Source organism: Protomyctophum bolini (genome assembly GCF_963924005.1).
Source record: "Protomyctophum bolini genome assembly, chromosome: 7".
Lineage (NCBI taxonomy): Eukaryota > Metazoa > Chordata > Actinopteri > Myctophiformes > Myctophidae > Protomyctophum > Protomyctophum bolini.
In genome coordinates, this window is record NC_137868.1 from 3,355,349 (window position 1) to 3,382,786 (window position 27,438).

Sequence of the window (27,438 nt, forward strand, 5' to 3'; positions counted from 1 at the left end):
ATAGCAATGATTACTGTCACAATATAGAGCTATTTAACACTGTTACTGAGAACACACACTATAGCAATGATTACTGTCACAATATAGAGCTATTTAACACTGTTACTGAGAACACACACTATAGCAATGATTACTGTCACAATATAGAGCTATTTAACACTGTTACTGAGAACACACTATAGCAATGATTACTGTCACAATATAGAGCTATTTAACACCGTTACTGAACACACTCTATAGCAATGATTACTGTTATAATATAGAGCTATTTAACACTGTTACTGAACACACACTATAGCAATGATTACTGTCACAATATAGAGCTATTTAACACCGTTACTGAACACACTCTATAGCAATGATTACTGTTATAATATAGAGCTATTTAACACCGTTACTGAACACACTCTATAGCAATGATTACTGTCACAATATAGAGCTATTTAACACCGTTACTGAACACACTCTATAGCAATGATTACTGTTATAATATAGAGCTATTTAACACCGTTACTGAACACACTCTATAGCAATGATTACTGTTATAATATAGAGCTATTTAACAATAACCTATAGTTTCATCATGTAATGGGTGAGAGTGATACAATAAACAACAAACAAACATCCAGTATAAGCAACATTACAACTAAAACGACAAGACAATATTAATATACGTAGTCTCACCACAAGATGGCAGTGCTGTGAAGACATTATGTGGCCTATGCAGTGTTTTCAACCATCTTCATATCAAGGTCCAATATTTATTCAGCATTTGAGCCACGGAACCACCATTTGACGATATTTAGCCTCTCGGACCCATTTGAGCCACGGAACCACCATCTGATGATATTTAGCCTCTCGGACCCATTTGAGCCACGGAACCACCATCTGATGATATTTAGCCTCTCGGACCCATTTGAGCCACGGAACCACCATCTGATGACGATATTTAGCCTCTCGGACCCATTTGAGCCACGGAACCACCATTTGACGATATTTAGCCTCTCAGACCCATTTGAGCCACGGAACCACCATCTGATGATATTTAGCCTCTCGGACCCATTTGAGCCACGGAACCACCATCTGATGATATTTAGCCTCTCGGACCCATTTGAGCCACGGAACCACCATTTGACGATATTTAGCCTCTCGGACCCATTTGAGCCACGGAACCACCATCTGATGACGATATTTAGCCTCTCGGACCCATTTGAGCCACGGAACCACCATTTGACGATATTTAGCCTCTCGGACCCATTTGAGCCACGGAACCACCATTTGACGATATTTAGCCTCTCGGACCCATTTGAGCCACGGAACCACCATTTGACGATATTTAGCCCTTTATGTATATGTTTATTCGTCAAAGAAATATTGAACCAATGAAAAGTAGTACAATTGGACAAAACCTCTTAACTCCATTGGCCCCTCAAACTGTCTGCTATAAAGCAACTATAACTCCACTACCTATCCCCCATTTTTAATTTACTGAAACATTAGTTAGGTGGTTTCTCCCCAACAGCAGAGAATTGATACATAACTGTGAGTGAGAAGTTGCATTGCAGGTGGTCAGGTGTTTTTTTAGGTGGTCAGGTGTTTTAAGGTGGTCAGCAGGTGTAGTTAGGGTGGGCAGGTGTTGTTAATCCAAAGCAATCCACTTTATTTATATAGCACATTTCACAACGCAAGGTTTACAGAGTGCTGTACAGAAAGTTAAAAGCTAAATACACTATATAGCTAATACAAAAGACACCAACAAAAACCACACATTACAACAAGGCACAAAAAAACACAGTACAGGTGGGTCTTAAGGCCAGATTTAAAAGTCTCGATTAAGGTGGTCAGCAGGTGTTTTTAAGGTGGTCAGGTCTTGCAGTTGGCTCTGACGTTCATATACACCTCATTAGCTGTAGGACGCACGCACGCACACACACACACACACACACACACACACACACACACACACACACACACACACAGATGATTACTTTCACTGGTTATCATAAACGTTGTGGAGTATGCAATGTTTATTGCCTCATAGGAGGCCTGTGGGCAGTTCATAGTTAGGCAGACATGTTAAAATATAATAAAGGGTTTCTGAACTGCCCACAGCCCTCCTATGAGACACAGAGTATAGAGCGTCTCAGTCCCGCCCCCTACCAGGGCCCAGTCCCTCCCCCTACCAGGGCCCAGTCCCGCCCCCTACCAGGGCCCAGTCCCGCCCCCTACCAGGGCCCAGTCCCTCCCCCTACCAGGGCCCAGTCCCTCCCCCCTACCAGGGCCCATTCCCGCCCCCTACCAGGGCCCATAGTCCTGCCCCCTACCAGGGCCCATTCCCGCCCCATACCAGGGCCCAGGAAATGATTCTCCGTTCATTTTCCTCATTGACATTTCAAAAAGTATTTATTTAAAGACCTTTACGCCGCGGACAAAGACGACTCTTGTCGTGACAAATCATGACAACAAACACAATTATTTGCGCCGAACAAATTATTAGAAAGAAGAAAAAAACGGCAGGTTACAACACTTTTTTTTGTTGTTTTTCTTATTATTTGTTTGGTCCAAAATATTGTGTTTGTTGTCATGAGCTTTCACGACTCCAGTTGGCTTTGTCCGCGGCGTAACCGTCTTTAAATAAATACCCTTTGAAATGTCTATATGGGAAAAATAAGGCCCTTATGGTAAGCAGTCCTTACCACTGTCGTTCCTCTGGCGCCTCCTAGTGGCCCACTGGTAGGTGGCGATGACGATGACGATGGTCAACAGGATGTCCGCACCGACGATGCCAGCGATGGTGGCGGGTTCTATCCTGTAGCACCGCCCACTGTCTGCACACACACACACACACGCACACGCACACACACACGCACGCACACACACACACACACACACACACACACACACAATTCAATTCAATTCAAAGGGCTTTATTGGCACGAGAAAACATACGTTTACATTGCCAAAGCAGAAAGAACAATACAACAATACAGCAATACAATCAAAACAAAAATTATGTACTTTGAAGGTCAGAATCTTCAATAGATCAACTTCTGTGTACCAAGATAACTCGATGCAGGTATAGTGCAGGAATATACACAATTATTAGTCTTTAGGGTGGTTGTGTTCCATTTGATATCCTTCTCCTATCACAGCAACTCACAAATCTTGCTGCTGTGTTTGCACATTGTTGTACTTCGCCCAGCAGATATGGGAGTTTTTTGTCATTGGTCATGTTTTCAAAATCTCCGTGTGTGGTTGTAATCTGTGGGAAGTATGTGTCTCTGATGTCTTGGTACAATGGGCAGATGGTTAGGAAGTGTAGCTCGGTTTCCACTTCGTTTAGTGTGCAGTGGGTGCATAGTCTGTCTTCTCTCGGGATACAGGTCTGCCTATGACGGCCTTTCTCGATCGCGAGACTGTGCTCACTGAGTCTGTACCTAGTTAAGATTTTTCTTTGTTTTGGGTCGGTCACGGTGCTCAGGTATTCTGCCACTGTGTATTCTCTGTTTAGGGCCAGATAGCATTCTAGTTTACTCTGCTTTTGTGTTGCTTCTTTCCAATGTGTCAGATAGTTTTCCCTTTGCTGTTTTATAATTTGGTTTAGTCCAATGGGTTTTCTATCTCGTGGCTCTGTTTGTGTTTGTGCCCGGAGTTCCAGGGCCAGCTGGCTGAGGGGGCATCTCTCTAGAGTTTCACTGTGTGTGAGTGCCTTGTTATGGAGTGCATCTAGGTCACTTTCTTTTAGGTGGTTGTAGAACTTAAGTGCTCTCTTTTTTATTTTGATTATGAGTGGGTATCGTCCTAATTCTGCCCTGCATGCATTATTTGATGTTTTTCGCTGGGTACGGAGAATGGATTTGCAGAATTCTGTGTGTAGGGTCTCGGTTTGGTGTTTATCCCATTTTTCCAGGTCATGGTTTGCTAATGGTCCCCAGATCTCGCAACCATAGAGGGAAATTGGTTCTATCACCGAGTCCAGTATTTTAAGCCAGGTTTTAATTGGGATGTCTATTTTGATGTTTCTTTTGATGGCATAGAATGCCCTTCTTGCCTTGTCTCTCAGGTCCTTTACAGCTTGGTTGTAGTTCCCTGTGCTGCTGATGTTTAGGCCAAGGTAGGTATAGTTTTTAGTTTGTTCTAGTGGGATTGTATTTAGGAAAAATTGGTGGTTTTGGCGGCTGGGCCTTTTTTGAAATATCATGATTTTAGTCTTGGTTAGGTTCACTGTCAGGGCCCATGTCTGGGAGAATTTGTGTAGGAGATCAAGTTGCTGCTGTAGTCCTTCCTTGGTTGGGGACAGCAGCAGCAGGTCATCTGCGTAAAGTAAGCATTTGATTTCTGTGTTTGCCAAGGGGATGCCTGGAGCTGTAGACTGTTCTAACGTTTTTGCTAATTCGTTGATATATATGTTGAAGAGTGTTGGACTCAGGCTGCATCCCTGTCTAACACCACGGCTCTGGGGGAAAAAGTCTGTGTGCTTTTCGCCTATTCTAACTGCGCATTTGTTGTTGGTGTACATTGATTTTATGATGTCATAGGTTTTTCCCCCAATGCCACTTTCCAACAGTTTGTACATCAGACCCTCATGCCAAATTGAATCGAATGCTTTTTTGAAGTCGACAAAGCAGGAGAAAATTTTGCTTTTGTTTTTGTTTATTTGGTTGTCAATTAGGGTGTTGAGAGTGTAAATGTGGTCTGTTGTGCGATATTTTGGTAGAAAGCCAATTTGTGATTTGCTCAGGACGTTGCTTTCTGTGAGGAAATTTAGAATTCTGTGGTTGAGGATCATGCAGAGGATTTTTCCGAGGTTGCTGTTTACACAAATCCCGCGGTAGTTATTTGGGTCATATTTGTCTCCAGTTTTGTGGAGTGGCGTTATTAGCCCTTGATTCCATGTGCTGGGGAAAATCCCAGAACTGAGCACAATATTTAGGAGTTTTAATATGGCCAGTTGGAATTTGAGGTCGGTGAATTTTATCATTTCATTTAGAATTCCGTCTGCCCCACAGGCCTTCTTGGTTTTAAGTGTTTTTATTTTGTCTTGTAGTTCTTTTAGGTTGATTTGGGAATCTAGTGGATTCTGGTAGTCTTTTATGGCTGACTCTAGGTTTTGTAGTTTATCTTTTATTTGTTTTTGTTCTTTGTTCTTCTCGATTGGGCCGAAGAGGCTTGAAAAATGATTTACCCATACATCTCCATTTTGGATGGGTAATTCGTCCTGTTTTAGCTTATTAAGTCTGTTCCAGTTTTCCCAGAAGCTGTTTGTCTGTATGGAATCCTCAATGTCTTGCAATTGGTTTCTAACGTGTTGGTCTCTTTTTTCTCTTACTGTGTTCTTGTATTGTTTCAGTGTTTCCCCATATTGGAGACGTGTGTTGTGGTTGTCTGGGTCTCTGTGTTTTTGGTTTGATAGTTTCCTTAATTTTTTCCTGAGATTCTTGCAGTCATTATCGTACCATTTGTCATTCTCAACATTTTTTCTGGCTTTCTTGTTTGATACTTTTAGGTTTGCTAGTGAGGCTGTAAGTTCGAATATATAATTGAGGCCTTCTACTGCCCTGTTTACACTTTCACTGTTTTCTTCAAAGGTTTTTTCTAGGAACTGGTCCAGTTGTGATTGGACTTGTTTTTGTCTAATAGCATTTTGGAAGGCTTCTGCGCTATGTTCCTTCCATTTGTAACGTTTTCTTATATTGTGTAGTTTGTTTGGCGTTTGTTCTTTGTGTCTGTGTGTTGATCTGTTTAGATAGGCTGTGGTTCTGTTGTGGTCTGACAGGGGTGTTTGCGGGCTGACTGTGAAAGCTCTGAAAGATGCCAGGTTCATGTCAGTGATAAAGTAATCTACCGTGCTGTTTCCCAGGGATGAGCTGCATGTATATCTACCGAATGAGTCCCCTCGGAGTCTACCGTTAACGATGTACAGACCCAGTGAGCGACAGAGCTGTAGTAGTTGTGACCCATGTTTGTTTGTAGTTTTGTCGTGGTTGAATCTTGGGGGACATGTTGGGGAGCTGATGTTTTCCCCTCCTGGTAAGTGTTTGTTTCACACACACACACACACACACACACACACACACACACACACACTTACTTGCTTGCTTAACCCATTCTGACCGGGCACCCATTTTGGTGTTAGCATCATGTTATGCTTTACCTATTGAAAAATAGCAGATCTACAAGCTCATATCGCGCCACCGAGTGGCGCGATACGAGCTTGTAGGTCTGCTATTTTTGAAAAATTCGAAGAACGACTGAAATTTTTAGAATCTGATCTCAGGTCAGAATGGGTTAATCAGACCAGTGTGTGTCCCGTGGAAACCTCGTATGAATCTGATCTCAGGTCAGAATGGGTTAAGGTACGCACGCACGTGTATGCACGCACGAACATGTGGCGGTTCTGGACAACTGTGTACCCTGCACGGTTGTCCCCCCCAGCACCAGGATAGCCCCTTGAGATGCAGCATCTCATCTTAGAGGGGGACCCGTAACATGCAGACCAAGATACACAAGACAGTACAGTACACAGATATACAGACAATATACAAATACATACATAAATAAATGCACAGACACCCACCCCACCAACCACCGCAGCATCAGCTGTTAACCCTCTAGCACCCAGAGTTGCTTTTTAGCAACAAATTTAATTTAATTAATTACTAAATTATTATTTTTTTTTTCTGTTCTTTTTTCACCTAAACGACTCATCAGTGATGTTCATTGCAATGCCATTTCAATGCAATTGGTCATGATATTTGCATATAAACACCCCCCACAGAGGCTGAAATTCACACAAATAAAAAAATGTCTGGACTTGAACATTTTTTTTACCTAAGACTTTTGACCTTTACCCTAATTAAAAGTAGGTAAAATAATTGTAATATATGTTTTTTTGTGATCATTAGAATGTCTAGAACATGTTTTATTCATTATTGTGAAAGATATCCCCCAAATGTAAATTATTAATTTATTATATTATTATTATATAATTATTATATAATTATTATAAAATTTTCATCAAACTTTATTTTTTTTATTTTTTTTAACATATTTTTTAGTGTCAGTCCTAGTAGTAGAAAGTAGTAGTAAGGTTGAAATCTATTTTTTGCAAGTAGAAATTAATGCGGGTGTTAGAGGGTTAAAGCAACAGAGGAATGAAAGTGCAAATACTGTACGTCAATAATAACATTATTATTATTATTATTATTATTATTATTAATACTGTACGTCGGTGAATGAAGTCCTAAAGCGACTTGGATCTATACCAGATAGAGGAAGATTATTCCTTTCTTTCAATCATTTTATTTTTTCATTTTTGCACAAACTGATACATGACTCACATATTAGGATTGATTTTAAAATTATTTTACTTGTCTATAAAGCTCTCATTGGTCTCGTACCTTCCTACCTACATGACTGCCTGCCTAAATATGTCCCAAACCGCCCCCTAAGGTCTTCCACTGCTGGCCTGCTCGCTTTGCCAAAAAAAAAAAAGGCAACTAAAAAATACGGGGAAGCAGCTTTTTGCTTCTACGGGCCGACGGCGTGGAACAAGCTCCCACTGTACCTTCGACAGGCAGCCTCTGTAGACATTTTTAAAGCTCAGCTCAAGACCCACTTATACAACATTGCTTTTAATTGATCTTTTATTTTTTATTTTTGTTATTCATGTCCTCACTGTATTGCATTACTGCTTGTTTTTTAATGTCGTTGCCTTGCTTTTCTTTTATTCTCCATTTTTCTGTAAAGCACTTTGAGCTGCATTTCATGTCATGAAAGGTGCTATACAAATAAAGTTTTATTATTATTATTATTATTATTATTATTATATACATACACAGACTAACCGACATACCTACATACATTATACATACATACATACGTCCATACATCATCTTCTTCTTACTACTTATATAATTATTCATGTAGTCTTAGAAATCTTAAAGCCTTTGTTCTTAACATGAATATTTCCTTAATTTGCCAAACCTCTTGATAATATTTCTGCGTATTCTACTCCCCTGTATTCCACATGGGCCTTTTGTGTTCAATGTTTGTGTTTACACACCTTTGTGTTCAATGTTTGTGTTTACACACTTTTGTCTTCAATGTTTGTGTTTACACACTTTTGTGTTCAATGTTTGTGTTTACACACCTTTGTGTTCAATGTTTGTGTTTACACACTTTTGTCTTCAATGTTTGTGTTTACACACTTTTGTGTTCAATGTTTGTGTTTACACACTTTTGTGTTCAATGTTTGTGTTTACACACCTTTGTGTTCAATGTTCGTGTTTACACACTTTTGTCTTCAATGTTTGTGTTTACACACTTTTGTCCTCAATGTTTATGTTTACACACTTTTGTCCTCAATGTTTGTGTTTACACAAACACTCAAAGCTGGACATATAGGGGGCTAGCACCCTAATATAAACAATAGCAGATCTGTAAGGGAGTTTATACATCTGCTATCTGCTAGCAAACACCAACGAATAGCCTACACAACAATATAACATCGCTAAAATCTAAAATGACTAAATGTGAATTAAAAAATTAACTTGCTACTGTACCTGCGTCAGCTGCAATACCTAGAGGAGAAAACACAAACAACAACATCAACTGTAAAACACATTTACACCTGAGGCGGATTCTACGAAATTATATAAGATTCTTCTAAAACAGTTCACTGAAAAACTGTTATAAGTGCTGCTCAGACCTTTTCATGACAAGGAATACTGTATGTTCATGGCCTATCTCAGAATAACATGTTGTTTTACTGTAACTGTATGTTCATGGCCTATCTCAGAATAACATGTTGTTTTACTGTAACTGTATGTTCATGGCCTATCTCAGAATAACATGTTGTTTTACTGTAACTGTATATTCATGGCCTATCTCAGAATAACATGTTGTTTTACTGTAACTGTATGTTCATGGCCTATCTCAGAATAACATGTTGTTTTACTGTAACTGTATGTTCTTGGCCTAGCTCAGAATAACATGTTGTTTTACTGTAACTGTATGTTCATGGCCTATCTCAGAATAACATGTTGTTTTACTGTAACTGTATGTTCATGGCCTATCTCAGAATAACATGTTGTTTTACTGTAACTGTATGTTCTTGGCCTATCTCAGAATAACATGTTGTTTTACTGTAACTGTATGTTCTTGGCCTATCTCAGAATAACATGTTGTTTTACTGTAACTGTATGTTCATGGCCTATCTCAGAATAACCTGATACTGTAAATGATACTGTATATGTTCATGGCCAATATCTCAGAGTAATATGTTGGTTTTTGAATTGCCAACCAATGTGCTGTATTTATATAGGCTTATAGGGCCCTGCATTATCACCATGGTACTTTACCCATATCCCTAAACGCAGGGCCAGATCTACCAAAATATGGGCACTTTGGGCACATGCCCAGGGGCCCTTGGCATCAAGGGGCCCTCCACGGTGGGCAAAACAAAATAAAAATATATATTTTTTGCTCCACAATATTGTCATCCAATTTTTCATTATCCAATTTGAATCAAATAAATGTGTAAAAAAGAGTCGAAATGAGTGTTTTATTGTCGGGTGCATTGCATGCTGCTGTCAGTGCTGGAATGCGCTGCTACACTGAGGCTGCCTAGTGCCTGGCTATTATATATTGGCTGTTCAATTGCTTTCAATTAAAAGGTGGGTGGGCCCATGGTGGGCTGTGTGTGACTGGTTTAGGTTAGGTCAGGTGACAGGTACGTGACGTGATTCTGGTTCCGTAGTGAATGTGCTAAAATCAAAGCAAGCAGCCGGTAGCAGCAGCCAGGATAAATAATAAAATTAACGGTAAACAAGAGCCTAGTAGTACCACAAGTGGGCACGCATGACAAAAGAGCAACAAAAAAAAAGGCAGAAAAGGACGTAAGAAAAGCCGCGGTAATACAAAATGTACCACGGATAACTTCAAAAAAGCTGCTCAACAAAGTGAAGAAGACGGTGGGAATACAGAGGACAACAATAAGGCGAGCAGCAGCTGCAAAACCCACTCGCCACTCGCCAGCGCCAGCCACAGCCTGGATGTGGATGATCATCACCTGGAAACTTCAGCAGCTACAAGCAGCAACAACCCTTACCCAGCTCAACGACAACCAGATGATGACAATAATAATAATGCTATTAGTGACAACAACGAAGAGGAAGACCAATGCGCTGCGGCTGAACGCGGCGATAATAAAACTCCCAGGCGTCGTTCCCTGATGTTTGTATTGCCCTCAGTCAGGCTGTGTCTGTGTCAAACTGCGAGGGAGAGAGAGGTCCTTTTCAAAACTAAAAAACGCATCAAAAATGAACCCAGAAGTTCCACCATGACTCAAGGAGGACTGTCAGCGCTGTCTTTAATGTCCTTGGAGTCCGACATGGTGAGGCCGGGACATGGATTTTGATGACATCGGAGTTCTCACACAAGAAATCACGAAAGAAGAGAAGAACTTCTAAAGGTAAGAATAATTTTAAGCTTTAATAGCTGTCTGTGCAATAAGCAGTGTGCAGTACAGTACAGTACAGCAGCAGTGTTTTGTTTTCCTGTGTGTTTGATGTTTGTCTGCTGTGTGTGCAATGCATGTGATTATTGGTTTATATTGTGCATAAATAACGTGCTGGCAGGCCTATGGAACATGCATGATCATCAATGGGTATAGGCTAGAGATAAGGCTAACTGGCAACTGCTGCTAGAATGACATTCAGGACCATGGCCAGTGCTTGCTTTTTGATGAATTGAACATGGTGGACCCTCTTGTAAACAAGTGTAATGCTTAATTGGGTCGTCCATTCACAGTTAACACTTAAGCCTTTGTATTGAGTTTGTGCTTGAAATGTACTGTAATCCTGCAAACTATTTATTAACAGTGTTAATACATATTTTCAATCAATCAATCAAGCTTTATTCAGTTTATTGTGTGTTTGGCTCATTGGCTGTTTGGCTAGGCAAGGACAGGCAGACATACACATACAGTGTATATGTCATGGTTAGTGGTTAGTCCGGTTTCTTTTTAGGCTGTTTGCTTTTTGTGGTTTTAACCCATTCTGAACGGGAACCCATTTTGGTGTGTCGTGTATAGCTATTGAAAAATAGCAGATCTACAAGCTCATAGCGCGCGCTACGAGCTTGTAGGTCTGCTATTTTTGAAAAATCGAAGAACGACTGACATTTTTATAGAATCTGATCTCAGGTCAGAATGGGTTAATCAGACCAGTGTGTGTCCAGTGGAAACCTCGTATGAATCTGATCTCAGGTCAGAATGGGTTAAGTTACAGCTTGTAACCTTGGTCCCTTAATTTCTATGTGCCCATTAAAGCAATCCAATCCCCAAATAAGAAGAAGAGAGCGTCTGAGAAGAGAGAGAGAGAGATGCTGATACATTTGAGACTTTTGAGTGCACTCTAATGAACATTACAAATGTTGAAATTGAAAAAAATAAATCAGACTATTTGAAATAGTATAGTTGATTTGCCCTTTATTAATTAATTGAGAAATACACTGGCACTGGTGACTGGCTCATGAATTATTAACTAAATAATTTGCTATGTGGGTCAAATTAAAATGTATTTGTTACTGCCTGGCTGTCACTCTGTAACCTGACTGTGAGGCGCCTGCCAGCCTCACAATCGGCCAAAAATAATGCCCAAAACAGTCAGTGTTTTCCCGGCAGCGCGTGCATGGGGCCCTTTGAAGCGTCAGTGCCCAGGGGCCCTCAGAGGTGTTAATCCGGGCCTGCCTAAAACGTCATTGGTTAGCTGGTTATGTGTGCGCTGGTTATGTGTGCACGGTGCGTGTGTGTGTGTGTGCGTGTGTGCGTGTGTGTGTGTGTGTGTGTGTGTGCGTGTGCGTGTGCGTGCGTGTGCGTGTGTGTGTGTGTGTGCGTGCGCGCGTTTTCAGTAACAACGGTTCTGCAAAGTTATACGTTTCCGCCTGAACCAACACTATTGTGGTTTCCTGTTTCCTGCATGCAGAGACCACCCTATACACCAATAACACGCTGTGTGTGTGTGTGTGTGTGTGTGTGTGTGTGTGTGTGTGTGTGTGTGTGTGTGTGTGTGTGTGCGTGTGCGTGCGTGCGTGCGTGCGTGTGTGTGTGCGTGTGAGGGGTTAATTTATGTGGCACAGAAAGCGAAACTTCACAGTGTTTCATCTCCACCAAAGGCCAGTTAGTTGACTGTAACTGTACTCTGTGTATATGAACGATTGAACGTGAAGTTACATTATTTCAAAGAGGATAAAAAAAAAACATATAGCCTACAAAGTGAAAAGTGCACATTACTGTTAGACGTCACAGCCCCTGTGGTTGGCCTACTACTAGGGCCCGGGTGTATTCCTGTAGACCTATCCTATGCATTTGGCTTCCCACGGGTTCTGAGGTGCTGATCAGGTGCATTAGGATCACCTGGCCAGTGTTCCCAAGGTGTACTATATAAATGGCTGGGCGTTGGCCAGGCTCAGGGCTGTATTTTGCGTGTCTTAAGTATACCAGGTCCTATTCCCTATAACTTGAGTAAACTAAAGACCTGGAGGCCGTGATCAATAATGCTCTTTGGCCACTCAGAATAGCCAAATGGCATTGATGATCACGCCTCCAGGTCTTTAGTTTACTCAAGTTATAGGGAATAAGACCTGGTACTTAAGACACGCAAAACACAGCCCTCAGTCTCTCTCTCCTTCCATGAGAGCAGCAGCATCTTTGCACCGTTCAACACCCCCACACTACACCCACCACACACCCACTCACTGACGCTACTGATCTACTGAATACCACACACCCCACTTAGTACGTTAGTATTGTTTGACGCATATTAAGTTGTTTAAGTTGTAAATAAACATTGGGTTTGTGCACTTTTAAACAGCCGTGTGTCTTCCTCCTTTGTTATGGCCCAAGAGCCATAGGTCATAACAATAGATTTATATAATTATGTGGATTTATGGAACCATAAGACAGTCGTGGCGTTTTGTGACTCATCCATTTGGCTGTTGTTTTCCTTTATAACTCTAAGATATCTTATTATGATATTATGATTATTTTTGGGGGCTTTAGTTTTCAACCTTTTTCACATCAAGGACCATTATTTCATTTTTTTAGTATTTTTCCGGGTTCATTTGAGCCTGGGACCGCCATTTGATGACATTTAGCCTCTCAGATCCAAGACTTAAAATATATGCATGTGGTCGTCTGATTAGACGGGTAACTCACAGCAGACAGACAGACAGACAGACAGACAGACAGACAGACAGACAGGTAACTCACAGCAGACAGACAGACAGACAGACAGGTAACTCACAGCAGACAGACAGACGGACAGACAGACAGACAGGTAACTCACAGCAGACAGACAGCAGCAGCAGCAGTGAGATCTTCACATGGTTTCCTGTCATGGCGTCTCTGTTTCCTCCGACCTGGAAAGGAAAGTTATGGTTTATTGTGTTGTTGTTTTTATTGTGTTGTTGTTCTCTGATGGTTTATTGTGTTGTTGTTTTTATTGTGTTGTTGTTCTCTGATGGTTTATTGTGTTGTTGTTTTTATTGTGTTGTTGTTCTCTGATGGTTTATTGTGTTGTTGTTTTTATTGTGTTGTTGTTCTCTGATGGTTTATTGTGTTGTTGTTCTCTGATGGTTTATTGTGTTGTTTTCTGATGGTTTCCTTTATATAGGATGCGATGTGCATTCTCTTGAATATATACCGAGTGCTGCGCTACGAGCTTGTAGATCTGCTATTTTTTTAAATGGTGAAAATGTGTGCAAATCTATGAATAGAGGGTATATATACGTGTGACATCATCATCATACCCGGAAGTTATGCGAGAACGCCTACGGAGTGACACAAAACTATATATTTATGGCCTTGACAGCCCATTCATCCAAACAGAAAAGTCATATTTGATTGCATGAAATGCCTTTAAACAACATTAAATTGACTTTGTCACTCACTTTCCCACTCGATCAGCCATTGAGTTTATGCATGTGCATATTTATATATATATTCATTCAGAGCGAGCATTTTTAACTCAAATCTTTGCTCAAATCGACTCACAAACATGAGGTTTTTCAGAAAACTGTCAGGATTTAGAAGGCATTTTGTAGAATATCCTTTCTCAGGTCTAAATGGCTTAACCCATTCTGACCTGAGATCAGATTCATACGAGGTTTCCACTGGACACACACACTGGTCTGATGAACCCATTCTGACCTGAGATCAGATTAAAAAAATGTCAGTCGTTCTGTCGATTTTTCAAAAATAGCAGACCTACAAGCTCGTAGCGCGCCACTCGGTGGCGCGCTACGAGCTTGTAGATCTGCTGTTTTTCAATAGCTAAAGCATAACATGATGCCAATAACACGCTGTGTGTGTGTGTGTGTGTGTGTGTGTGTGTGTGTGTGTGTGTGTGTGTGTGTGTGTGTGTGTGTGTGTGTGTGTGTGTGTGTGTGTGTGTGTGTGTGTGTGTGTGTGTGTGTGTGTGTGTGTGTGTGTGTGTGTGTGTGCGCGTGTGAGGGGACACCAAAATGGGTTCCCGTTCAGAATGGGTTAAAGCAGAATTCCATACTAAAAGGCTTTCTTACCTTTCTTTGTAGTCGTTACGTCCCCACCAAAGAGGTCCAGGTGTTATTTTGTGCAAAAGCTCCTTATTGGCTATTTCCCCTACCATAAGCCCTAAATGAATTGCATTGAATTGAATGGGAATTGAATGGGGCCATGGGGTGTTGTGCTAATTCGCTTATTTCCATCGCTCAAAATTATAATTTCTTTGTATATATTATATCCTCTCTTCATAATGTAAATAATATCCCAAGCCGCACACTTTACTACTTATTTCGATGTAAATAAGCGAACTAGCACAACACCCCATAGCCCCATTCAATTCCCATTCAATGCAATGCAATTCATTGAGGGCTTGTGGTATAGGGAAAATAGCCAATAAGGAGTTTTTGCACAAAAAAAACACCTGGACCTCTTTGGTGGGGACGTAACGACTACAGAGAAAGATAAGAAAGCATTCTAGCATGGAATTCTCCTTTAAGGTTCCTCATAGGCTCAGACTCAGTTGGGCAAGACAGCTTTCTCTCTCTCTCTCAGCCCAACGTCGTGGAATGAACACTCTTTCAACCCCCTGCCATCCTTTGACCTCAGTTCAAAGGAATTATGTGCTCTTTTTATCACAGTGATTGCTCCTGCTTCAATTGATTTATTTCATTGACTGGTGGTTCTGCATAAAGTTCCTTTGTAATTTATCCTGATAATGTAATAATGTTGTGTTGGATGTATTGTTTTTTTTTACTGTATTGTGTGTATTGTATAAGTAACCTCTACATATTGTATTGGAACCTGAGCTGAATGAGGGCTGCTTGCCCTCAACTGTATTTCCGAGTATAATTAACCCATTCTGACCATTCTAACCCATTTTGGTGTCGGCATCATGTTATGCTTTAGCTATTGAAAAATAGCAGATCTACAAGCTCATAGCGCGCCACCGAGTGGCGCGCTACGAGCTTGTAGGTCTGCTATTTTTGAAAAAGTCGAACGACCGACATTTTTTAGAATCTGATCTCGGGTCAGAATGGGTTCATCAGACCAGTGTTTCATTCTTTCTTTCTTTCATCATATTTACACAGGTTTAAGAATCCACTCAGTATAACAAACTTTAATGTTGTTTATGATCACAATATACATTTCTTTCCTTAAACCACACCAGCCTGACATAAAGGGAGACACCACATAATTAACACATTAAAACCTTTCCTTAAACCACACCAGCCTGACATAAAGGGAGACACCACATAATTAACACATTAAATATACATTTCTTTCCTTAAACCACACCAGGCTGACATAAAGGGAGACACCACATAATTAACACATTAAAACCTTTCCTTAAACCACACCAGGCTGACATAAAGGGAGACACCACATAATTAACACATTAAAACCTAATTCTACAACCAGGTCTTTTATATCCAATCTCTTTTGTGCAACACTTTGAGATTTGTGTCAAATAAGAAAACAAAACGTATTAATAATATATGATTATTATGTTATGTTATGCTTTAGCTATTGAAAAATAGCAGATCTACAGGTCTGTAGGTCTGCTATTTTTGAAAAATCGAAGAACGACTGACATAGAAACATAGCTTTTTCAGAAAACTGTCAGGATGTAGAAGACAATTTTAGAATCTGATCTCAAGTCAGAATGAGTTAAAAGTAATCATCTTACCGTGTAGTATGTGTATGTAGACGATGAGTGTGGAACGCTTCTGTCTATGAGTGAACTACACTGAACAGTCATACTGACTTCCTGACCCCATACAGCCTGGCCCCTCCCTCCACAGTGACTGACAGGCAGGGACACAGATCCCAACCAATCAGGAGAGAGATAGAGAGAGAAGGCATTCATCAGCTTCGATTTTGAGGTCCATTTTAGTCTGTATTATTTAATGTTTTTTTCTTTTCTTTCATCGCTTCGACTTTCATGACAGTCTAACGTTCATTAGAAGGACAATATCAGTCACCAGAAGCAGAGACGTGTGTTTTCAACTATAGTCTAACGTTCATTAGAAGGACAATATCAGTCACCAGAAGCAGAGACGTGTGTTTTCAACCAGTCTAACGTTCATTAGAAGGACAATATCAGTCACCAGAAGCAGAGACGTGTGTTTTCAACTATAGTCTAACGTTCATTAGAAGGACAATATCAGCCACCAGAAGCAGAGACGTGTGTTTTCAACCAGTCTAACGTTCATTAGAAGGACAATATCAGTCACCAGAAGCAGAGACGTGTGTTTTCAACCAGTCTAACGTTCATTAGAAGGACAATATCAGTCACCAGAAGCAGAAACGTGTGTTTTCAACCAGTCTAACGTTCATTAGAAGGACAATATCAGTCACCAGAAGGAGAGACGTGTGTTTTCAACCAGTCTAACGTTCATTAGAAGGACAATATCAGTCACCAGAAGCAGAGACGTGTGTTTTCAACCAGTCTAACGTTCATTAGAAGGACAATATCAGTCACCAGAAGCAGAAACCTAACCTCAGTAAAGCATATACCTAAACCTAACCTCAGTAAAACTAACGCAGTGGCCGGGGGGGGGGGGGGGGGGGGGCGTTTCCAAGAACCCGAATGCGAAACGAATACCATATTAGCAAGGAGGACAGTGGGTGAAAAAAAAAAAAAAAATGAGTTAGAAAAATCGTGGGATAAAAATTGAGATAATAAAAACAAAGATGACAAAGTATAGACTATAGGAACACGTTCAGATGACGTAGTAGGAGTCGTTGTCGTCGATGTAGGGCAGCTGTGTCTCCCAGCACAGCTGGGCCAGCGCCTGAGCCACGATGTTCTCCGACATCTTCTGGGCCTCCACGTCCAGAAGCTCCACGCACAGCTCCACCACGCACCAGCTGTCCTCAATCGGCTCCTCCGATTGGTGCTCAATCAGGTCCTCTTCATCCGATTGGTCTTCAATCAGGTCCTCTTCATCCGATTGGTTCTCAATCAGGTCCTCTTCATCTGATTGGTCCTCAGTCAGGTCCTCTTCATCCGATTGGGCCTCAATCTGGTCCTCTTCATTCGATTGGTCCTCAATCAGGTCCTCTTCATCCGATTGGTTCTCAATCAGGTCCTCTTCCTCTGATTGGTCCTCAATCAGGTCCTCTTCATCGATGGGTGGGTCTTCAGGGAGGAGACACGCCTCGCCTCTCGTCTCCACGGAGCTAGGACACGCCGCCTCCTCCGTCTGTCCCTGGAACCGTCCACTGTCCACTCTGTGGTTTGTCTGTCTGTCCTGCATCCCCTGGTCCGTCTGTCTGTCCACTCTCTGGTCCAATGGGGAACACGGCCAGCATGTTGACTGAATGTTGCCCATGTTTACGGGCAGGCAGGCGGGCAGGAGGGCGGGCGGGCGGGCGGGCGGGCGATGTGCAGAGCGACGTCTCAAATATCCAACAGCTTCCACACCTGTGAAAAGAAACGGCATGTTCGGGGATGTGTTGGGAGTTGAATTGATTACATGAAACCATCACTGTTAGCTTGACCAGCTGGTATAGAGGGGAGGGTATAGCCTTTTATTTACGTTCGCTACGGCTCAAAACATTAATCAGACCCAGTGTGTGTCCAGTGGAAACCTCGTATGAATCTGATCTCAGGTCAGTCGGGGGTTTCAATGTTTGTAAACGGATCAGTCTGTAAAGCTGCGTCCTGTAAACGCATGTGATTCGTTCATTCTTCACATTCTACACATTCTCCCCCCCCCCTCCCCTGACCCATCTCCATTCTAAAGTTCACTGGAGACCGGCCTATAGTTGTAACCCGCCACGGGTTAGTTTTAACCAGCCACGCATGTCGGGAGCCACAGTGAACTAACTAACGCCTGTCGTATATACTGCTATAGTATAATTACGTCTAACGTCGGCCATGCCCGATGTGACGTCACTGTCCTATACTGTATATACAGTAGGATGGATTTCAGACCTGTCAATCATCTATAGTGACGTCAGCCATTTATGACGTGTATCGATGACTTCCATCGTGACATTAATGTTACATTATTTAGAGAACATGTCATGGTGACAAGAAAGAAAATGCTCAGCAAAACAGTACTCTCTCTCTCTCTCTCTCTCTCTCTCTCTCTCTCTCTCTCTCTCTACTATACTGCATGTATAGTATACAGTATTCTATGCATAACAAATGTAACTGTATACACACATTCTATACGGTTTGTATAAAGTATATGAAGTGAGTGTTAAAAACCCTACCGTCTGCTGTGCAGCCTCTCAGCCCTGTATGCTGTATGTCAACATGTTTGACACACAAACAAGTTTAACACAACACGCACGCACACACATTCAAACCATAGGCCTATGTCATATAGGAATGTGGCAGGACAACTGATCAGCCATGTGTCTGCCTGTCTGCCTGCCTACCTGCCTGTCTGTCTGTCTGTCTGTCTGTCTGTCTGTCTGTCTGTCTGTCTGTCTGTCTGTCTGTCTGTCTGTCTGTCTGTCTGTCTGTCTGTCTGCCTGCCTGCCTGCCTGCCTGTCTGTCTGTCTGCCTGCCTGTCTTACATCTCTCAAGATAGATAGATTCAGCTACATTGTATTTGTTTGTCATAACTTCTCAGATTTGTGTTTGAGACAAACTGCAGTGTTCACCCTATGACCCACCACCCCCCTCGTGTGGTGGGACTGTGTTAATGCACGTGTTTCTATCAGCTCAACATCATGTTGTCGGTGTTGATTTTGACAGCAGATTTTGATTTAGTTGAAGTCACATATTTCAGTCGTCTGATGTTTTGTTTTGGTGTCTAGTTATAGTCCCTAAATATCATAAGATTTTTTGTCAACTAATTAATCCACAGTTGATTACTTGACTAAATGTATTTTGGTGGGCCTTGATGGCGTTGTAACGAAATGACTGCTTTTAGACTGAGAAACACAGTTTGTTATCACTACCCCCAGAGTTAGTGTTACTGCTTTTAGACTGAGAAACACAGTTTGTTATCACTACCCCCAGAGTTAGTGTTACTGCTTTTAGACTGAGAAACACAGTTTGTTATCACTACCCCCAGAGTTAGTGTTACTGCTTTTAGACTGAGAAACACTGTTTGTTATCACTACCCCCAGAGTTAGTGTTACTGTTGAAGCGTTCTCGAGCAAGACTCTGAACCCCTAATTGCTCCCAATGAGCAGTAGTTATTGTTATTGTTATTATTATTATTATTATTATAATTGTTATTATTAGTATTATTATTTAAATACAATTATTCTATAGGCCTACCCAGTACATTCTACGTACATAATATGCAACGTTTAGAATGCCCTTCTCTTCTTTGCCACCGGATGGCGCCACATCTCGTGAAATGTGTGTACAACTTTGACATGCAGATAAAAGTTCACAGGCAGCAGCAGACTGGAATAATGTAGGCTGAAGAGAAGATAAACACACGCATGCACAAACGCACACACACACACACACACACACACACACACACACACACACACACACACACACACACACACATACACTCACACGCACGCACACATCAAAGCCGAGTCATATGACCAACAGCAGGGCAGGCAGGCAGTTATATAGCTGAACATTTGAACAACACTGGAGTCTGTTTCACAGAGAGAGTTCAGTCACTCTGGAGAACAACTTTCAGCTGAGAGAGAGAGAGACAGAGAGAGAGAGAGACTCTTTTTCTTGTGTTGTTTTTACAGAAGGTTTTGTTTTGGGCTACAAAAGGCGCATTCAGAAAGGATATAGCGTGTGGTTGGCAGTGTAGTCTTCATCCGACCGCCTCCTGCGTCTCACTGGCAGTGATGGGATTATAGGTTTATAGCTGTTCATTTTGTTGACTGAAAAGACTCGGACTAAAAAGACTACTTAAATGCTTTTTTTTTTACCCCCTTTTTAGTCGACTATTAAGACTAGACTATAGGCTATTTTCAGAGGACTAAAACAGGCCTTAAAGCTGGATGGACGTGTGTTTTTCAAAAGACCAAATCAGAATGTCCTGTTCAAGTTAAGACTAAAGAGTAAAGGAAAGGTTTTTGATATTTGTAGTCGACTACGTCTAGACTAAGAGTCTTGGTCTTAGACGGTGGGTCAGTTATAGTCTCAGAGTTATAGGTTTCTGACCTTATATACAAGTTAGTTTATGCACAGAACAAACAATGTGTGCTTTAACTCTCATCTTAGTTGAATACGAACGAGGCTGGGCAATTATGTTTTAGTTTGTTTTCTGGCAGTGTTTTTGTTTTTGTTGACGAAATACCAAAGTCCAAGATGTTTTTAGTCGACTAAGGTCGAGACTAAGAAGACTAAATCGTTTAAATCGCCTAAAACAGCTGTGATTTAAACCTCTGTGATGTGACGATGGAGGGGAACCACAGGACGATGGAGGGGAACCACAGGACGATGGAGGGGAACCACAGGACGATGGAGGGGAACCACAGGACGATGGAGGGGAACCACAGGACGATGGAGGGGAACCACAGGACGATGGAGGGGAACCACAGGACACGGCGCCGAAGGCAGAGGAAGGGAACGAGAGCCAACGATGTCAGGAAGACGTCCATTTCTCCAGATGTCACCGGACGGATGATTGACAGGACGTCAACAGATGGACAGTTGATTGACAGGACGTCAACAGATGGACAGATGATTGACAGGGCGTCAACATATGGACAGTTGATTGACAGGACGTCAACAGATGGACAGATGATTGACAGGGCGTCAACAGATGGACAGTTGATTGACAGGACGTCAACAGATGGACAGATGATTGACAGGGTGTCAACAGATGGACAGATGATTGACAGGGCATCAATGTTGTCATCAGTGACGGTCAGTGTTGCCAAGTCTGCTGATTCCAAGCTTGTGTTTTCTGTAAAGTTGCTTATGTTGTATGTGTACATTTTTACGTTTTAACTTTTTAAAAAAAATGATTTTTGGGACCTTTTCTGCCTTTATTGAAAGTAGATTGACAGGAAATGGGGAGGTTCCCAGTTGGAACCCTGTGGGCACCCCCAGAGTTAGTGTCGAAGTGTCCTTGAGCAAGACTCTGAACCCCTGATTGCTCCTGATGACGTGCTGGTTGGTGTAAATAGAAAATGCTCGATTAGAACCCGGCTCGATATTATAAGCCTGATCAATAAAGTGCTCATTATCAATAAAACATGACGATCTCCATCCCTATAGGCGGTGGTCAGCGGTGCGTCTCCGCCCCCTGGTGGTGGGAGTGGACAGAGGAGGCTGGCGGTGGTCAGCGGTCCCTCTCCGCCCCCTGGTGGTGGGAGTGGACAGAGGAGGCTGGCGGTGGTCAGCGGTGCGTCTCCGCCCCCTGGTGGTGGAAGTGGACACAGGAGGCTGGCGGTGGTCAGCGGTCCCTCTCCGCCCCCTGGTGGTGGAAGTGGACACAGGAGGCTGGCGGTGGTCAGCGGTGCGTCTCCGCCCCCTGGTGGTGGAAGTGGACACAGGAGGCTGGCGGTGGTCAGCGGTGCGTCTCCGCCCCGCACAGGTCTCAGCCTTACGGGGGTGATGGATGGCGAGGGCCGCGTGGACGAGTCCAGGCTGAGGATGCACATCTTCAAAAACGGTCAGTCAGTCAGTCAGCCAGTCAGCCAGTCAGCCAGCCAGTCAGTCAGTCAGTCAGTCAGCCAGTCAGCCAGCCAGCCAGTCAGCCAGCCAGCCAGCCAGGCAGCCAGCCAGCCAGCCAGTCAGTCAGTCAGTCAGTCAGCCAGTCAGCCAGCCAGCCAGTCAGCCAGCCAGCCAGCCAGCCAGTCAGCCAGCCAGCCAGCCAGGCAGCCAGCCAGCCAGCCAGGCAGTCAGCCAGCCAGCCAGCCAGTCAGTCAGTCAGTCAGCCAGTCAGTCAGTCAGTCAGTCAGTCAAACCAACCTGACCAAAACACGCAGAGTGAAAATAAGCCTATATCAGGCCCTGTCTGCAGGGCCTGCCCCAAAGTTATTAGTACAGCCGCGCCCGCGTTAGCTGACTCCTCATGCATTGAAGGAAGCATGAGGTCAGTCCGGTGCTCTCCCCAGGTTGGCAGAGGAAGTGGAGGAAGCGCCCAGGATTACATTAGATAATTGACACTGGGTGAAAAAAATGTGTTCCAAAATCGTGGGATAAAATAAATAATTAAAAATAAAATAGTCTTAAGGGACTAGTCTGGATAAGAGATAAAGGGCTGTATTTTGCGTGTCTTAAGTACCAGGTCTTATTCCCTAACTTGAGTAAACTAAAGACCTGGAGGCGTGATCAATGCCATTTGGCTATTCTGAGTGGCCAAAGAGCATTGATCACGCCTCCAGGTCTTTAGTTTACTCAAGTTAGGGAATAAGACCTGGTACTTAAGACACGCAAAATACAGCCCCAAGTTTCATGCTATAGGTTGCATTCTGAAAATAGCCGATCTGCAAGCTCACAACGCGTCACGCTCTGACACGTTGTGAGCTTGTAGGTCGGCTATTTTGAGCATGCGATCAAAGTATAAAATCCAGCTACTACGACGGCATCAAGGCCCGCCAAAACACATTTTAGTCGACTAAATCAACAAGATGTAGTCGACTAACACTAGACTATAACACTAAAACTTTTCAGATGACATATAGAATGTCACCAAAAGTAAATGCATTTTATTAAAAATAATAATGTGACCAAATTTGACTTTTTTGTTGTGTTCAGCTGTCATGTGAAAGATGGGAATCATAGCTTCAAATTTACATAGTTTTGGCTTATGGCTTATAGAGTAATGTCTTGCAGAAAACAGTGAGTTGAGAAAACAGGCTTTGCAAGGTTCCCTTCTGTGGTCTCTAACATTACACCTAGCTACATGTTTAAGCATTTATTTCATATTTACTTGTCTTCTGTGGACTCTAACATTACACCTAGCTACATGTTTAAGCATTTATTTCATATTTACATGTCTTCTGTGGTCTCTAACATTACACCTATAGCTACATGTTTAAGCATTTATTTCATATGTACATGTCTTCTGTGGTCTCTAACATTACACCTATAGCTACATGTTTAAGCATTTATTTCATATTTACATGTCTTCTGTGGTCTCTAACATTACACCTATAGCTACATGTTTAAGCATTTATTTCATATGTACATGTCTTCTGTGGTCTCTAACATTACACCTATAGCTACATGTTTAAGCATTTATTTCATATTTACATGTCTTCTGTGGTCTCTAACATTACACCTATAGCTACATGTTTAAGCATTCATTTCATATTTACATGTCGATTTCAGCTCTGACACTTATCTCAGACATGCTCTAGTATGTGAAGAGTCTGCCTGTGCCATTAACTCATAAAACAAACAAATAAAAGTGTTTCTCCTGCAGGTGAAAAGCTGGAATTTGCGCGATGGCAGGCTCCCATTCAAATCTGGTCACATAATGACTATAAAATGCAAATAAGTTCAAGTCCGTTGCTCTCCCCTTGTCCCCCATATATGGGGACTAGGTTGGTCTCCCCTTGTCCCCCATATATGGGGACTAGGTTGGTCTCCCCTTGTCCCCCATATATGGGGACTAGGTTGGTCTCCCCTTGTCCCCCATATATGGGGACTAGGTTGGTCTCCCCTTGTCCCCCATATATGGGGACTAGGTTGGTCTCCCCTTGTCCCCCATATATGGGGACTAGGTTGGTCTCTCCTTGTCCCCCATATATGGGGACTAGGTTGGTCTCCCCTTGTCCCCCATATATGGGGGACTAGGTTGGCGGAGGGTGTGTAGAGCCCAGGATCACATTAGATGATTGACACAGGGGTGAAAAAATGGGTTACAAAATCGTGGGATAAAAAAATATAGATAAAAAAATAAAACGCAAATAATAATGTCGCCGCCGTCGAACTCAACACAATATACCGACCACTTCCGTCTTGGTTCCCCTCCCAGGGGGCGTGTCTCCGGCGTGCCAGCGCGGGGCGGTGTGGCGCTTCCTGTTCGGCATGTACCCGTGCAGCTCCACGGCGCAGGAGCGCCCCCTGATGGAGGAGCAGCTGGCCGTGCGCTACGGCGCCATGAAGCGGAGGTGGCAGCGAGCGCTGCCCTCTAGTGGCAGCCTGAGGCTCAACGGCACCGACGGTAAAACGGGCAACGGGGGGGAAATGTAACTTAACCCATTCTGACCTGAGATCAGATTCATACGAGGTTTTTCACCGGACACACACTGGGTCTGATGAACCCATTCTGACCTGAGATCAGATTTTAAAAAAAAATGTCAGTCGTTCTTCGATTTTTCAAAAATAGCAGACCTACAAGCTCGTAGCGCGCCACTCGGTGGCGCGCTACGAGCTTGTAGATCTGCTATTTTTCAATAGCTAAAGCATGACATGATGCCAACACCAAAACGGGTTCCCGGTCAGAATGGGTTAAGTAACTTTTACTTAACCCATTCTGACCTGAGATCAGATTCTACGGGCCGATTCATACTCCTATCGTACCGCTGTGTTTCGGCGCTGTAGTGCCGAAATGATTTCGGCTCGTCAGAAAATTTTCAGTAGCACCGAAAAGTGCGAATTTTCAATTCCGTACTTTTACTTGTAATGGAGTAGTTCTAAATTGCAGTATTGTTACTTTTACTTGAGTAAAACACTTTTTCAGACCTCAACGGGTAAAAAAAAACAAAAAAACAGTCTCCACGCTTTTAGTTTCTATTTCAGTGGTTTTCAACCCGTTTCATCGTAGCGCGCCACCGAGTGGCGCGCTACGAGCTTGTAGGTCTGCTATTTTTGAAAAATCGAAGAACGACTGACATTTTTCAGAATCTGATCTCAGGTCAGAATGGGTTCATCAGACCAGTGTGTGTCCAGTGGAAACCTCGTATGAATCTGATCTCAGGTCAGAATGGGTTCATCAGACCCAGTGTGTGTCCCCAGTGGAAACCTCGTATGAATCTGATCTCGGGTCAGAATGGGTTAAGTAAATCTACTCAACTGTACTTTCCACGACTGCTCCCTGATGTCCCATATATATATATTCTCCACTTGCTAATCGCGTCATGATTATTATTACATAAACGCCTCATCGCAATCCTTTGAGATAATCGCAATTATCTTTGCATTTATAATCGTCCTTTTCATGTTGAAACATGAAGCTTGTTTACGCCGTCCGCTGTTTTCAAAATGCTTTAGCGCACTTTGGCTTCGCGAGGGCAGTCGTGCTGCGTTCGCAGTTCACACGGGCAGATGCTAAAGATACAAAGATGCAAAGCTATAGCAGGAGGCCTACACAGCGTAGTTGCAGCTTTGTATCTTTGTAGCTGAAGTGTGGCTGTTGCAGCTCTTTTTGCAGGAAGCTACAAACGTCGGATGTAAATGGTAAATGGTAAATGGTGCATTTATATAGCGCCTTTATCCAAGGCGCTTTACATAGATTGTGCATTACATTCACCCATACATTCATACACCGATGGCAGCGGAAACCATGCAAGGCACCAACCAGCACATCGGGAGCAATTAGGGGTTCAGTGTCTTGCTCAAGGACACTTCGACAGTAACTCTGGGGGAGCCCGGGTTCGAACTGGCAACCTTGCGGTTCCCATCCAGGCACTCTACCCCTGAGCCACCGCCGCCCCGTGTATCTCTGTGTCGCTGTGCTTCCGTTGAAAAGAATCCCCGGTAGACTGTGTGCTTCCGTTGAAAAGAATCCACGGTAGACTGTGGGTGGGGCTCTATTTTCTTCCATGCCCTAAACCCCAATATCCCTAAAACCGCTTTGCCTTTTTTGAAAAACATTTTTTGAATACAGTCGAGAGCTGTTGTGAGCTTGTAGATTGTGGCTCTTTTAACTATTCAAAAAGGTTTTTCAAAACAGTAAAACGTTTCAGTCAACTAAATCAACAAGATTTAGTCGACTAAAACTCGACTATAACGCTATAACACTAGTTTGCATCTGCCTGTGTGTGAACGCAGCATAACGTCAAGATCTTCACGGGTTGTTTGTGTTAAACGGCTGAGTTAGTATAGCTGTTTAACCATCCGCTACTTTGACCACTGTGTGTGTGTGTGTGTGTGTGTGTGTGTGTGTGTGTGTGTGTGTGTGTGTGTGTGTGTGTGTGTCCCATAGCTGAGCTGGTATCAGCCGTCCGCTACTTTGACCACTGTGTGTGTGTGTGTGCGTGCGTCCCATAGCTGAGCTGGTATCAGCCGTCCGCTACTTTGACCAGCGCCAGGCGTCCGAGGCCCGTCGTCTGCAGGCCCACCACGACCAGAACGCTGAGCTACGGGACCGCCTGGCCTTCCTGGAGCTCCAGGCACAGGTGGTCCAAACCCAGCCCTCTGTCTGTCCATAATGACCCATTCAGGTGGTCCAAACCCAGCCCTCTGTCTGTCCATAATACGCAAATTAGCACAAAAACCCAACCCCCATTTAGCCTCGGTCCCAGGCTTACTTATCTGCGAAAAGAAAAGCCTGGTCACAACGTAAGGCAGAGAAGCATAAAGAAAAGCCTGGTCACAACCTAAGGCAGAGAAGCATAAAGTAAAGCCTGGTCACAACGTAAGGCAGAGAAGCATAAAGTAAAGCCTGGTCACAACCTAAGGCAGAGAAGCATAAAGTAAAGCCTGGTCACAACGTAAGGCAGAGAAGCATAAAGTAAAGCCTGGTCACAACCTAAGGCAGAGAAGCATAAAGTAAAGCCTGGTCACAACGTAAGGCGGAGAAGCATAAAGAAAAGCCTGGTCACAACGTAAGGCAGAGAAGCATAAAGAAAAGCCTGGTCACAACGTAAGGCAGAGAAGCATAAAGAAAAGCCTGGTCACAACGTAAGGCAGAGAAGCATAAAGTAAAGCCTGGTCACAACGTAAGGCAGAGAAGCATAAAGTAAAGCCTGGTCACAACGTAAGGCAGAGAAGCATAAAGTAAAGCCTGGTCACAACGTAAGGCAGAGAAGCATAAAGTAAAGCC

General features: G+C 43.0%; 1 protein-coding gene across 1 annotated transcript; it reads right to left on the reverse strand.

Annotated features, from left to right (window-relative positions):
- Positions 1 to 1,855: 1,855 nt before the first annotated feature.
- hcst (hematopoietic cell signal transducer) lies at positions 1,856 to 16,260 on the reverse strand. The gene is made up of 5 exons (XM_080768508.1): positions 16,233 to 16,260; positions 13,350 to 13,422; positions 8,565 to 8,582; positions 2,697 to 2,828; positions 1,856 to 1,907 (listed from the first exon to the last, which is right to left on the reverse strand). The coding sequence occupies exons 2-5, from the start codon at positions 13,399 to 13,401 to the stop codon at positions 1,864 to 1,866; spliced, it is 246 nt and encodes an 81-aa protein (XP_080624634.1). The 5' UTR covers positions 13,402 to 13,422; positions 16,233 to 16,260; the 3' UTR covers positions 1,856 to 1,863.
- Between the last annotated feature and the right edge of the window lie 11,178 nt (positions 16,261 to 27,438).